We start from the raw sequence: 14,782 nt of genomic DNA, 5'->3' as shown, positions 1-14,782 counted from the left end.
GTTATGAAAAATTCTCGCACTTACAAAAAAAATGGAATAATATTCTTGTTGAATAAATATCTTCTTTTTATTTATATATTATCATGTATCAAACGCCATACTATAAAATTCCTTGAACCTTCATAAAACCCTAGGGGAAGCCTACGAGTACTAGAAAATTGGTTGCGATTACGTTCTTTCACCATACCCACTGCCAGGAATAAATCTGTCAATTAGGTGTCCATAATAGCAGAATCGTCGAGGGATTTGAACTCACGACCTTCAGACCACAGAGTTAATCCGGAGTTGAGTTCGAAAGCGTACGCATAAACGCGCACGTGCCAATTAATCGCCATTTTTATGTCATTGCCATCAACACTGATCGCAAGATTCTGCGTCCCATCTTGGAACAAGCTATCGTTGAATATTCATGACACCGGTGAAGAAAAAACAGAACGGTAAATTCTCGGTAACATTAAGTCGATTTAAATGCCGAAAACATAAGATCCTTGGTCCCAATTGAGCAAAAAGAAGCGATTGCACGCTACGACAGACGTGATCGACTTGCTAACATGGCAGTTTTTTCATTGCGAATCGCAATTTTGCACATCGCGAATGGATTGGTAGTGTCAGATTAGGGATGCCAGAAAACTGAACCACTCGTTTAAATCTAATCACGATTAACCACAGGTGTGCTTGAATTTTAATGTTATCCCTATTCGAATTTTCTTCAATATACTTACACGGTCCGAATAAAGGGATTGCCGAAATTCTGCATTGCAAATGAATTTTCGAGTGCGGTAGCTTATTTTGTTTTATCGACAAATTTTTTTGACATCTTTAGTATTTAGTATATGGTGATGAAATGCTTCGAGTAGAATAATGTTCTGTTAAGCTGATAAATAATTAAATCCATTAATTCGTGAAAATTTTGGGGAACTCTGAACTATGAAAAAAAGCTTGATTGCCTTTGATTGATCATTCAATTATTTGATAGGAATAGTGACTCCAATTGTCTGTTAATGATATCTATTATTTCGGAGATTACTCTGATGCATTTTTAAAGAGCACTTTCTGATATTTGTTAGAGCGTTTGAACACGATTAAGCAAAAAAAAAACTGCAATTTTAGAGTATTCTTTGTTCAAAAAGACCCCTAATACTAGACCAAGTCTAAACAATAAAATTAATTATTTGAAACACTTAATGCAACCCAAAAGTGGCTGTCACTGACGAAAAAAATCAAAAAAAGTACACAAAATAATTTTGAATGACCGTGAAGTGAAGTTGATCGAGATAGCAGACATTGTGAAGATATCATCTGAACGTGTACATCATATCATTCACGAATATTTGTACATGAAAAAGCTGTGTGTAAAATGGGTGCCGCGCGAGCTCACAATCGATCAAAAGCAACAACTTGTTACTGATTCTGAGCAGTGTTAAGTGCAATAAACCTGAATTTTTGCGTCGATATGTGACAATGGATGAAACATGGCTTTATCATTTCACTTCGGAGTCCAATCGACAGTCAGCTGAGTGTACTTGACGCGATGAATCGAAACCAAAGCGAGGAAAAACACAACAGTCAGCTGGCAAAGTTATGGCAACAGTATTCTGGGATGCGGAAGGTATAATATTCATTGATTTCCTCCAAAAGAGCCAGACCATCAAAAGCGATTATTATATAGCATTATTGGATTATTTAAAGAATCAAATCGTTAAAAACGGCCCCATTTGAAGAAAAAAAATGCTGTTCAATCAAAACAATGCGCCATGTCACAAATCAATGAAAACAATCCCAAAATTGCATAAATTGGGCTTCGAATTGCTTCTGCATCCATCGTATTCGCCAGATCTGGCCCCCAACGACTTTTTCCTGTTCTGACCTCAAGAGAATGCTGCCTGGAAAAAAATTTTAGCGCCAATGAAGAAGTAATCGCCGAAACTGAGGCTTATTTTGAAGCGAAAGACAAATCGTACTACAAAAATGATATCGAAAAGTTGGAAGATCGCTATAATCGCTGTATCGCCCTCGAAGGCAACTATGTGGACTAATGAAATAAAATTTTCCCAAAAAAACTGTTTTAGTTTGGTAGACCGGGAACTTTTCAATTGGCCTGTTAATTAACAGAAAGTAAAAGTCAAATTATAAGTTGACTGTAATTCATGAAAAGTTAGAATGGAAGGCGGGTTCCTGGTAGACCATCAAGAAGTGGCTGACAGAGATGCAGAAAGACGGACGATCAACCCTTCGAAGGCGACGAAGAAGAGTGTAAGAGCGGCTAGACCAATTTAATTAATTCATCGGGTAAGAACATTCCTACCAGTAATTTGGAACTCAGACTCCTTCAGGACATTAATCCATTTACGATCCACAATCCCCAATTTAATACGGTCCCATAAGCTCGGTAGACGCAGCGTCCCAAAAAAAAAGTGCTCACCCCAACCAATCTTGATGAAGTTTGCCGGAACACTTGCGAAGTTTCAGCGAAGGAAAGTGTCGCCGTTGCGTTTTATGCGTTCAGCCGTCTTAACTGCGTTTTTAGTGCGACGTAGGATTCCGACCTATGGCAGTGAAGCTGGGTCGATACGGCTAGACAGACGCCCTTAGCCGGTCAACGCCGCGACGCTAAGCGGGTCAAATATCCCTTTCGAGCGCTTTTCGCGTTCACTTATCTGCATGTCTGCTAATTCCATGAAAAAGAGATCGATGCGTGGAAAACACAAGGCGTCAAGGTCGTTCGGTTCGGCGCTTTGAATCTTAGGAGTTTTGACCAAACTTTTTTCTATTTTGAATCATTGGTAGGTATTTGTAGGAATGTACTAAGAGCAATATGCTCTATTAGTGATGACGTCACACACCGCCATTTTAGTTCTCCTGTCAGTGTTCGGAATCCAAACAAACAAATTGTCATTCAAATTAGCACGTTGTCGTTGAAGAAATTGGCTTATTTCGATAAATAAGATTATTTAAGGAACGATTTTACTATTAATTACTATTAGACAGAAGGAACGAGATTAATGCCAGTTCGAACATGAAGTTCAACTAAAAAACACGGCATTTTACAAAATCTGGGGAATGATACAGGATTCAAACTTATTGGTATTAACCTCGTTCCTTCTGTCTATCAATTAATACTGAAATCGTTCCTCAAATATTCTTATTTATGAAAATAAGCCAATTTCCTCAACGACACCGTACTAATTAGAATGACAATTTATTTGTTTGGATTCCGAACACTGACAGGAGAACCAAAAATGGCGGTGTGTGACGTCACACTAATAGAGCGTATTGGCATTTCCATGTTCTATTTCATCTTAATCTCTAAATTCGAGGTTGTATAACCATCTATTTCGGCATACAAATCTTTCTAATTTTTATACCCCGTTCAAACGATTAATCAAAGAAAATGTTTTTCTTATATTTTTCTTCAGACCTGTATACAAACAATCAATGAAATCTTTAAATCCGCTTGAAATTGGAAAAATAAAGGTATCTCACGAACGGTTGAGGTAAATATTTACATTTTAATTAAATAACTTTATTCCAACACCTTGTACACCTGTCCACAGTTCAACTACGCAAGTTTTTGCAATGGATTCTCAATTTCATTCCAGCGATTGAACTTTTGTCAATTCCTTGAATCTATCTCGATTATAATTCAAATTGATCAATATTTCTGTTATCCATGAAGTCAAAATGGAAACGAGTGGAGGAAAAATATAGTTTTCAGCATTTTAGTTTGTATGTATCATTAACCTTGTTTAATTTTATCATGGTTTCAAATCAATAATATATTGACAGAAAGGGAATATGTAGTGGAATTAATACTAATTTTAATTAGGTCTAAATTGTGAAAATAAAGAAATGAGTTCAAAACATCATAAGCAACACTTATTTGAGAACTTCTGTTAGACAAATGTTGAGAGATTATGGTTTTCAAAATTTCCAGCATCTTCGTCTCGAACTTACGGAATATTTCCAGTCAACATGCAAGATAAAATTTCAACCTGATCTTGATAATTGATCACATTTCGAACTAGCAATAACAGAAAACTGTGTCCTTCAAGGCAATTATGTTTTTCTATGCGAACTTTATGTTTAGGTTATTTTAATCTGAGCAGCTTTTTCTTACGAATCTTGACCTGTTTACACATCCTCACGTAAATCAGAAATTTCCATTTATTTGATAAATCTTCCGATGCACATTCAACAAAATACAAATTAATCATTCAGATCTGACCCAACTATCGGACGTTTTTGCATATACGCACTATATAAACAAATGAATATCTAGCACGCGTCCGTCCGAAATTGAGGTCGACATATTGCAACGAATAAAATGCATCTGCAATCCTTGATATTTTTAAATAAGGATTCCTGCATCGCCGAACTGACAAATAAGCTGTCAGATGACCCACTTATTCCTGATTTTTCCGTATCTCCTAGTGATAAATATACGTCACCGCTGTCTGTTGGGGCGGTGAATTATTTTTGTTTACTTCCACCGGATTTCTTCTTAGAATTCTTCTATTATTCAGGTCAGTGAGCGAGAATTTAGGTTAATCGGAAAATTTTTCGATTCTTTGCAGAATGCGGACGAAGTTCTGGGATTATCAAGTCTAGTTATTATCAGTTTGGCGGCAAGGTCAAGATCAAGAGAGCCTCACATTTCGTACTCTATTGAACTTTTAATTGCAATCGAAAGAACATTGTAGATTTGAAAGAATGGTTCCTTTATACCCCCTATTCAACATAATACCTTTTTGCATAGTTTGAATACATATGAAATTTCTTTGAGGTTTATTATTGTGAATAATGAATCAAAATATTGTTCAGTGTCGGATGAAACAAATATTTTCAGCTTCCAATAATTTCAGATAGTTGTCACTCTAAGTTTGAGCATGGGTAAAGCTTTCTCAATTTCATCTTATTTCGATTGAATTTTCAGATGGTATTGTTTTCAAGTGACAATTACGTAACAGGCTGTGTTAAAATACCAACAGGACATGTGTTACTCTTGATTAAGAAATTTCTAATATGTTACTTTTAATTGACAAATTTTAATCTGACAAATCACCAGTGGATTCCGATGGATAGGTCGTTATTCAATGGGATGTGGAATCACCAATTTCTCTTACATAGAAATTTATATTTTGCGCAACTCATGGGTTTCTTCTAAAATTTTCGAGAAGTTTGTCAAGTTCGTGTCTATTCTGCATTCAGATTTCCATACCATTTTAGGTGTTCTTGGAATTCGTTTTACACATCAATGACGAATTTTCATTCGACCTGTTAGAATGAGACAAATATTTTGAAACATTTCATTCATTTGAAGGTTCTTTATTTTCTTGAGAAACACGTAAATTGTTACAACATGACTTCTGAAACTTCCAATTCAATTATGAGATATTTATTTTTTTTCGATCGTTATTTTATTATGATGCCTTGTTTCGTTTTCGTTCCACGTCTTATGGCAAATTCCAGCAATATTTAGATCATTTCTAATTCCTAATTGCGATAAGTTTGTTTATCAATTTCGCGGTATATTTTGTTTGAGCATTAGACGTTCTTGAATGAAGAGATAAAATTGTGTTTTCTGCGAGGAAATTTGCGTAACAAATTGAAACTGGTGTCAATGACTGATTTATTTACTCCCTGTGGATATTATTCAACAGATAGGCAATTTCGAAATAGGAAAACCAGTGACGTACGCGAGCGGAGGGTCATTTTTTAATGAAAGTCCCAAAATAACTCGATTTTTTGAAATAAAATAAAAATATACAAAAAAAATGAATGAATAAATAAAAAATGCAAAATAAACATTTATAATACTATTTTTAATGATTTCCGAATGAAGGAAATACAGTTAATGTCACAGGATATGACACATTTTTTTCTTAGCTGATAGAATTATTCAATCAAAAATCCTTAAATTTAAATCTAGCCCATTAAAGGTATGTCCACCCTCAAGCGTTTAATAGAAATTTGGTTCTGAAAAATCTTGACGTGGTAGAGGAGAATGATTCAGTTCGGAAATTTCGAAAGAGGTTACAAAATTTTCATCCTAAATAAGTTCAACAGTTTGCATTGAAAATTATACAAGACCATATGTTGTGTTCTGTGTTCTAGGGTCGCCAAGAAGCCCAAAGGCAATTCGCTTAAAAGCAGCCACGACGAGGCTAAAAATGTTATATAATGAAGATGGCTGAATGTTGATGTTCCTATTCCATGAAGACATTAAGAATGTAAGTGGGTCAAAGTATGTGAAATACTTGTTGTTTTCTGTGTAATTCACTGACCTCCATAGGAAGAACCGCGCGGCGTTGCCAAAATGGATTTTTAGTGAAAGTGACAAGCGCCCAAGGTTGTATTCATCATGATTTCCGTCTGCTGGCGACGATCAATTGTTTCATTATATCATTTAACACCTATTTCCGGCCATCGTAAATGCGAAATTCCAACGGCTCACAAGTTGCGAAAAGTAAACGAGGAGAGATGGATAAATGCGTGGATATAATGGCATTAGTCACGCAGTACTCAAGACGGAATGAAAAATTGTGGCAGATAATCTGAGCAAATTGAACAAATAAATGCGTTTTCGTCATCGGGATATTTCTCAGAGAAGTCGGTATTTATGATATCATAGCTATTGGATGATATCCTATTATTATTATTTTAACGGTTTCAAGTTATTAATACAGAAAATTGATTGAAATTAATAAATTTTTTTAGGTTCGTATGTGAAGAAAAGTTTCATGACTTGAAAATTATGAGGTACCAAAAATATAGGTGGAGTAAGCGAAAAAAAATCAATCATCATCTGTAATTCTTTCTAGATTGCCTACAATTAGAATTATTGTTCTTTATACCAGGTGTTAAAAAACAAAGTTTCAATATTTTGGGAGCCGATTATAGATTTCAAAATAAGTACAAAATTTCATATAAACATGGCTCCTCAAATAAGCCGTTTTAGAGATAAAAGCGATTTTAGGTTTCCAAATTAACTACTATCAAAACCAAATACGATATTCGATTTTCATCTTTCAGATGAATTGTTTAGGTACTGAACTTACAATTGAAATGTTTTTCAGTCGGTACATTAAAAAAGCACAACTGCCATCAACATTTGGTTTTCATAACATTTGAGTACTTTTATTGTGTATATTGCATCCGATTCGAATTCCGATTTGAATCCTTCCTGCATTCAAATTAACATTTTTGTATAACACTAGAAATCAAGAATAAATCGAATATCTTCTGTTTCTTTCTGTATTTGGTTGTGCCAGTAGTTAATATTTCGAAAACGGAAAATCGCTCATATCACCAAAATGGCTCATTTTCGGATCCATATTCATATGAAACTTTTTACATATTTTGAGGTTTCGAATTAGCTCCCAAAATATGAAAAGTTTTTTTTCAATACCCGGTTTAAAATAATTTGGTCTTAGGTGAAATAAGAGTTATAGAGAAGCATGCTTACGTTGAGGTTGTTGAAATTTGGGTAACTTACCTGAAAGAAAAAAAAATATATTAAATAAATAAATATTTTGATACATTCTAAAACATAGTTGAGGTGTTTTTGATATGTTGAGATTTTTCTTGGAAAAAGTTTGAGTGTTGATTCATGAGAAGTTAATAGAAAATGTAACTATCGAAATTTCAATCTTGATTTCCTGTTATCATCTAATCTAATCTATCCTAATTCTATTTCATAATCGAAAATGCAACGATACTAAAATCCGTATATCAGGAGTCATTGACAACTGCGCCCTTAGGTACTGTCACTTTCAACATGCGGCAAGGACGTTCGCGTCACGTGGCAGCATCGATCGCGTGACGTCACGAAACGCCGCGACGCTTAATTCCATACGTCCCGGTTTTAGGGTTCGAGGTCCAGCTAAAGAATGCGAAAGTGAAAACAATGCGCAAATCCTAGTTGGCGGGGCCATTTGCCAATTCTCCGAATTATCGGAACAAATCAGGACGTTGTCTATACTGAATTAGATGAAAGTGTTTGGATTTCAAGGCGGTTGGTTAATTTTGTTTCTGAAATGTTTGGGGCAAGGCGACGTTGGGGTCTTCCAGTTTGAAAATACCATAGGGTAATAAACATAGATAGAGGAAGTATACGCAATTTTTTCATGTCCCCTACATGGTTAGATTACGTTGTCGGATTGTGATATATTTTCAAATCCACACTTTTACTATATCATTATGAATGTATATTATATTGAATGAAATATATTTATTTCAGTGATTCCCGATCAAATATGCAAATTTGAATATTTGGAATCCGATATTTTTCCTAATTGTCGAATTTACAACGAGAAGAAGATTTATTATTTTCTGTATTTACCTGCTGAAATACAACTTTTGCTCTCCTAGTGTCATCGGTTGTTTCACGTCGTTTGGCGAGCTTGAAATTTGTTTTCTGAATTTTTGATATATTTAGGTATTTATTTCAATATATTTTGAGTTAATATGAAACGTTGATTCACTATGGGACATGAGAAGTGCGTTCTTTGTGGAGAAACCCGCGAATTGAGTGAAATATCGTATCACTGATATGTTTTCATTACCGAGCGTTTCTGTCAAATTTCATAGTTCATGTTGGGGACAAAATTTGCGAACTGAAAATGACATATGCTCCCTCTACCTATGTTTATTACTCTGAGGAAAATGACTATACTCGTTTATTGTTGATGGTTATTAGAATCTATTAGAAATTCATCCTGAATTTAAAACGTTTACAAAATTCCGTTTTTTGTATTTGAACCTATATTATTATTTTTATTATTACATACGAAGAGGAGTAAAATCACTGAACTGAACCCAAGTATTAAAAAACAAACAAAAAATGCATTAAAACTAAAATACTATTTCTTAGTTCATAACAAAACACAAAACTTTATTTATTTCATAATCATAGCCGAGATTGTTATTATGCTGAATTCAGTTCTTATTTTTCCTGGAAGGTTCGTATTGAGATTGACTGAAATAATTCTATATTAAAACTCCAAATTTTGAAAACAGTAAACAAAATAAACAATGTATACAACTCAAATATGATGTCCCTTTTTTGCACTTGCCAGGTTTCAAAATAGGGCTACTTTAGATGGTTTAGATTATTATTCTGGTTTTTGAAAAAATGTAAATAAATATCGTATAGCACCAGTGTCAAAAGTGTCAATTTGAAGTTAACCAGCTTATCGACAATTTCTCTTTTCGAGCAATAAAAACTGACTTCACGCACTTGTTGTGTAAAAACTATTATAGCAACTCATTTGAGAATACCCTTGAAGTTTATAATTTATGAAGGCTGAAGGGTTTCAAGGAAGCCCTTCAACACAGAGAATCATTTTGCTAAACTTCCAAAACATATTTATAGCCACCAATTTTATAACGGGTCGAAACAGATATCCACAAGAACCCTACAGTTATTTCTTGGGGTGTTTAACCTTGACAAACACCGTTAGTCAAGCGGTTAAAATGTCTGGATGATCTCGCCTAGAAAGGGATGATTGTAAAACCAGCTACCGATCATAAAAATTCAAATAAAAATTTAAGTACGTCTGCACAGATTTATGAAGGAGGAATAACAGATGTGGTACACTTAATTTTTAACTCTCCCGAAAGATATGTCTTTTAAATCCGTATAATTTACGTATCCTGATCTGGGCTGTGAAAACAAGCAGAATAATGTCCAACATCATTATCATAGGATCATCCTTTGTAGGGGGTCTGTAGAGTCTTTACGTTGTGGCTTTTATGAGTGTTTGGTGGAAAATGGGGAACAGATGATGTTGGAAGTAATTAACTTGAAATGACGATAAAATTTCTTTGTTTGAATAAAAGAGAATAAAATAATAAATTTAATTTAATCACAAAAATGGAAAATAAAAAAATGAATTGAAGGTTTTCGATAGTTCATAAAGAAATGCTACGCCACTGACAATTGGCGATGAAACTGTTTCGGACCGATATAATATTGAACAATGCCCGGTAATGGAGGCTGAATGTACATATTATAATTACAAAATTCCTATCTCTGTCTTCCCTATGACCTTGCTGACGCCACACGGAAATGATGGCGTTATATGTATACTCTGCGTCTTTAAAATAAACGCGAGTCGACTTGTTGATATTGGCAAGAAATTTGGAGAAGCGGACATTCATTGTAATTTCCTCTTTTCATTTTGCGGGATATGTTTGACGTCAGTGGAAAATTTCTCACCTATTTTTTCTAGTTATATTTAGGCTGAACTGAAAGGTATATCATAGATCATGCATCTATCGAGTTGCATATAGCTCACATGATAAGCAATCGTTGAAAAGCCAGAAAACATAGAATTTATACAATTCTGTCACTACAAGTTAGACATTTTATTTCATATTTTTTCTCAAGTAAGAAAAACAAACATGGTATAGCAAATCGAAAAAATCAATGAAAATTTACAAAGATTTCCTAGAAAAAACAATAAATCAACGAGTACACAAAGAATGAATGAATAATCATGAATCAATTGATCAGAACAACGAATTAAATCAGCTATTCCAGGAAGAAATGTAGAATCCATATAATGTGAATAAAAATTAAAACCCAAAGAAAGGATAGTGATTACCTGCTTTTTGGTTTCTTTTTGATTCACAGGTAGGTGAATTTCTTCAAGGTAAGAAAATTTTAATAATATACCTTAAACATGAACTGAAATAATCATAACAAAAACCATATATTGAGTATTCCGAAAAAACTCAGAAGAACGGCGAATATTCAAGGTCACCTTAGCGAATTTGTTATCACAAAAACAGTTACTGAAGTAATTAACATCATACGCTATTCAATATTTAATATGTGCTGATCGTACACTAGTTATGTAAGAACACAGATTATTGCTTTATTTCGGTAGAAGATTTTTCACACAAAGTATCGCATTGTTTCAAATTAATGTCAAGTTCGTCATCGAGAAAATCTAAATGAAACTTGATGCGATTTCTGATATGTCATGCCATTAAATCATTATTTATTTATCAATTCATCAACTTAATTGAAGAAATCATTCTTGTGTTGTTACCGAAAAGGAGATCGCAATAAAATTTTATGATAGTCATTGTAACTATCAGATCATTTCTGTGTTCGATTTCAGTTGACATTTGGCTAAACCATAGAATTAAACTAAAATCAACGGGATTATCGTTCGATTAAAGCTTCGTGAATTTCCTACTATAAGCCACTATCAATTCGATAGAAATTTCTCTGGTACTACGAAGTATAAGCTTGAATTCGGTTGTAATGATGCCATTCGAATGCAAAATCGCATAGGGGTGGCCAACTTCCGTGAAGGGTTTCCGAGAGGTAAAGACGGCCCTTGGCCATCCAGCGTAAAAGGTCGGGTTAAGCGAAAATATTTATGTATGCGATTGAGGAAGTACCCACACAACACAATATCCGGAAATGTCTGTCTGTCATGACACACAACTACTAAATGGGACTCAATTGTAGTGGTTTCCTTCATAGGGCAACGTATAAAAAGTACCTACAAAACTTAATGTGGGCGACCTTGCATGTGAAGTCCTAACAGGAAGAAGATTAGACATCAGAATGGAGCACGAAATTATTATAACTGACGTACAATGCAGAGCCGGAGAGTTTTCTACTTTTATCGATATAATGAGTTTCACATGAACATCTTTGAAGGTATGCTTCGTTGAGAAAATGCTCTCCTTTTATGTGCCTATAAATTATCATCAATCATCATTTCGAACAATTTTAGAAAGGGAAGACGAAAAATCTTTGACTTTTTTTTTAACTTTTCTCGTACACTTGAATATTTAACAGAGATTGTTGTAATTTTAGGAATTGATTCTTTGGCTCATAAAAAAATACATTATGATACCTATGTTTAGGTGATTTGAAGAATAAACCTTAGATTTAATTTTCCCCTCATGGGATTTTCATTTTAAATTTCGTCGTCCATCTCCATGACTTTTTTTCTGGTATTTTATTAGGAAAAAAAAGTTGGTAAGTGCATAACTATATTACCTGGTGATCATGAGTTTCAAAGGTTTGAATTCTATTACGAAATTGGAAAAAAACAATGATTTAAGGAGCTTGGAAAACTGCATAAATAGGGGCTTTGACCACAGTAGCCGATTAACAATTCATCAACATACAAATTTAAAAATCTTATCGAAACATTTCGCGTGACCTGCCTGACTAATTATGTTTTTCCAGGATAATTGCACCCAAATCAACGAGATAAAAATAATGGGAGTACGTTCCTGTATGCCTCTACCAGTTAACAACTGTTGAATTGAGTACACACCAACAGATACAATGGGGACAATTGACTGAGGTTAGCGGAAGACGAGCTGACATAAACAAGATGGAATAGGGTATATCTTCCGATTGTGAGTTCACAATGCGAAGGGATCCAATGAAGATGTTCAAAATTTGGCATCTCTCCGACTCGCAACTCGATTGGGCTAAAAAAATTTCAATTTTCTATGGTTTTGTTATCATTGAATTCAATTTCACTTATTTTGTTCTTATTTTTAGTGTATGAATTATTTGACGTATGTAAAATTGAAATAAATAAGGTCCTGTTTTTACATCTTCCGGCACGAACAAAGATCTCATCTTATACTCATTCGTCCGATTCCACCTGTTCAACAATTCATAAAGCTTAAAGACCAACTAGGGTTCCATAGAGACATTCATGTGAAGAAACATGATAGATTCGGGTTGAATTAAAGAGCAGGTAGACGACTGAGGTAGAAAGAACCACGGAATCGATTAGATCGACCTTGACACACTGAGAGGGTGGTGGCTTCACAATAAGGGTTGATTCTCTTTTTATTCTTCCACAGCTGCGCTAGCTGATTTTCTCAATTTCTATCCGTTTATTCAGACCTTGCTTGTCAGTCCCATTTCCTGATTTTTTCATAGCTCTAGTTGAATATAATAGCATTTTAAGTATATTTCCCAAAATAACAGTGTTTGTTGACCAAACATTCTTCTTGGGAAGATTATTAAAATTTTTTTCCAGCCACTAATTTATGTTTGATAAAATACAATGAGATTTCCTACTGAGATTAAACAATAATAAATACAGAATAATTGTTGCTTCTCACAGCGCGGAAGACTAAACAAGAATATTCGAAATAATAACAGGGTATATTATTCGTCGAATTGAGAATATTATGTAAATTATTTTCAACGTTCCGTATTGCTCAACATGGAGCTACGATAGAATCGAGGGATTCAAAGGTTGAAGTGTTATATACAATTACAAGAATATATTTTATACATATCATATACGCCTGAGCAAAGTCATTTGAAAACTGCAGGTTACGAAATGACGCATGAAGAAAGTCAATTGTTGTGTTTTGGTTCATTATTTTCGGTAATTATCATTCAGGAGAAGAAATTAACACCAAAATTTTAACATTCTGAAACACGAACGATAAAAATCTATTCATAGCTATGTTGTACATCTTTAAAAAAAAATAAAACCTAGGTTCGGGAATTCCGGCCAAAACATATGTGGCTCCCTATTGATCCTTTCAAGTTAGAAATGAATTTTGATCAATTTCAGAACGTGCGAATATCATTTTTTTAAATGATCGAAATTTTGAGAGGTAGACAATATTCATTGTGTATTATTTGCAGTAAGATTTTATTAACTCTGATGAGAGTTGATATTGGAATATTTCAATGATTCGAAGGGTTACAAAACTGACAAACACTGTTACGAAAATCACTTTTAATTTCTCATAATTGCCTTCGACACTTATGTTATTTTCTGATCAACATATCAATTTATTCAGCAATCATTCCAAACAATAAAAGTATTTATGCATATGACCCATAATGCTATAGTTATCTGATGACCCTTTGGTGCAACAGAAACAGACCATCGACCCCTTGAAGAGAACTCCATAACAAAGTAGGACAGTCTAGGCTCCGATGTTTCGACAGCTCGAGGTGAAAATTGGGTTACGGAAGCCACTCTGGCCTGAGATGGATCCTACTACCCATGACCCATGGGACTATCTAGCCGTATAGCCAAGCATTGAACCGAGCATTGAACTATGTCGAAGACCTGTTGCGTCGAGCTACTATTCTTCAAAACGTAACGGTGAACAAAAATGGGTCAATGTGCAAGTGCATCTCGAGCATTACTCTCCATTCAATTTGATGCAGTTACGACTAGGAGAAATGAGAAATTAATTTCACTAGTACTAGAATCGTCGAGTGGAAACGCTTGTGAGAGAATCCGAGGAAGAAAGTTGTTTGCTACGCCTAGAACTCGGTTTCACATTTTAAACTACTATACCTAGAGACGTGTACATTCGGAGTAAATGAAGTATTGATTCGAAGCGGTGGAAATCTGAAATACTTGCCGGTTTTGATTTTCTCATCATTTACTTTCATATATCACATGCTATGATCAAGTATTGTTTACGTGATAACACGTGAAACTGCTTCATTTCTGTTATTTGTTGATTAGGAAAAGTATGAATCGATTATGGTAATTAAGATGATGAGGCTTTTTTTCCTCTAGATTCTCTGAATCTTGTATGCTTCTCTAGTAGACAATGATTTGATTTAAAGCGATGATAGAGAGAAAATCTCATTTCAGTTGATTTTTATAAGATCAAATTAAACACATTTTGACTGCCTTGGTTGAATTCCTAGCCTCGGAATGAACTCGGCTATGAACTATCAGCCGCGGCAGTCAATCTACTACTTTTCTGCCTAGTAAAACAAATAACTATTTTTCAATTTGGAAAAAAC

At 34.4% G+C, this 14,782-nt stretch overlaps 1 protein-coding gene across 1 annotated transcript in view; it reads right to left on the bottom strand.

The window, feature by feature from the left end:
- LOC123674528 (ecdysone-induced protein 74EF) overlaps nucleotides 1-14,782 on the bottom strand; it is a 196,162-nt gene that overhangs the window by 37,477 nt on the left and 143,903 nt on the right. The window contains exon 6 of the mRNA XM_045609423.1: nucleotides 7,466-7,495. Coding sequence (XP_045465379.1) covers nucleotides 7,466-7,495 — 30 coding nt within the window. The remainder of the gene's footprint in view (nucleotides 1-7,465; nucleotides 7,496-14,782) is intronic.

Source organism: Harmonia axyridis, chromosome 3 (genome assembly GCF_914767665.1).
Source record: "Harmonia axyridis chromosome 3, icHarAxyr1.1, whole genome shotgun sequence".
NCBI lineage: Eukaryota > Metazoa > Arthropoda > Insecta > Coleoptera > Coccinellidae > Harmonia > Harmonia axyridis.
Note: the sequence above shows the minus strand (reverse complement) of the source record. Positions and strands in the feature narration are given on the sequence as shown.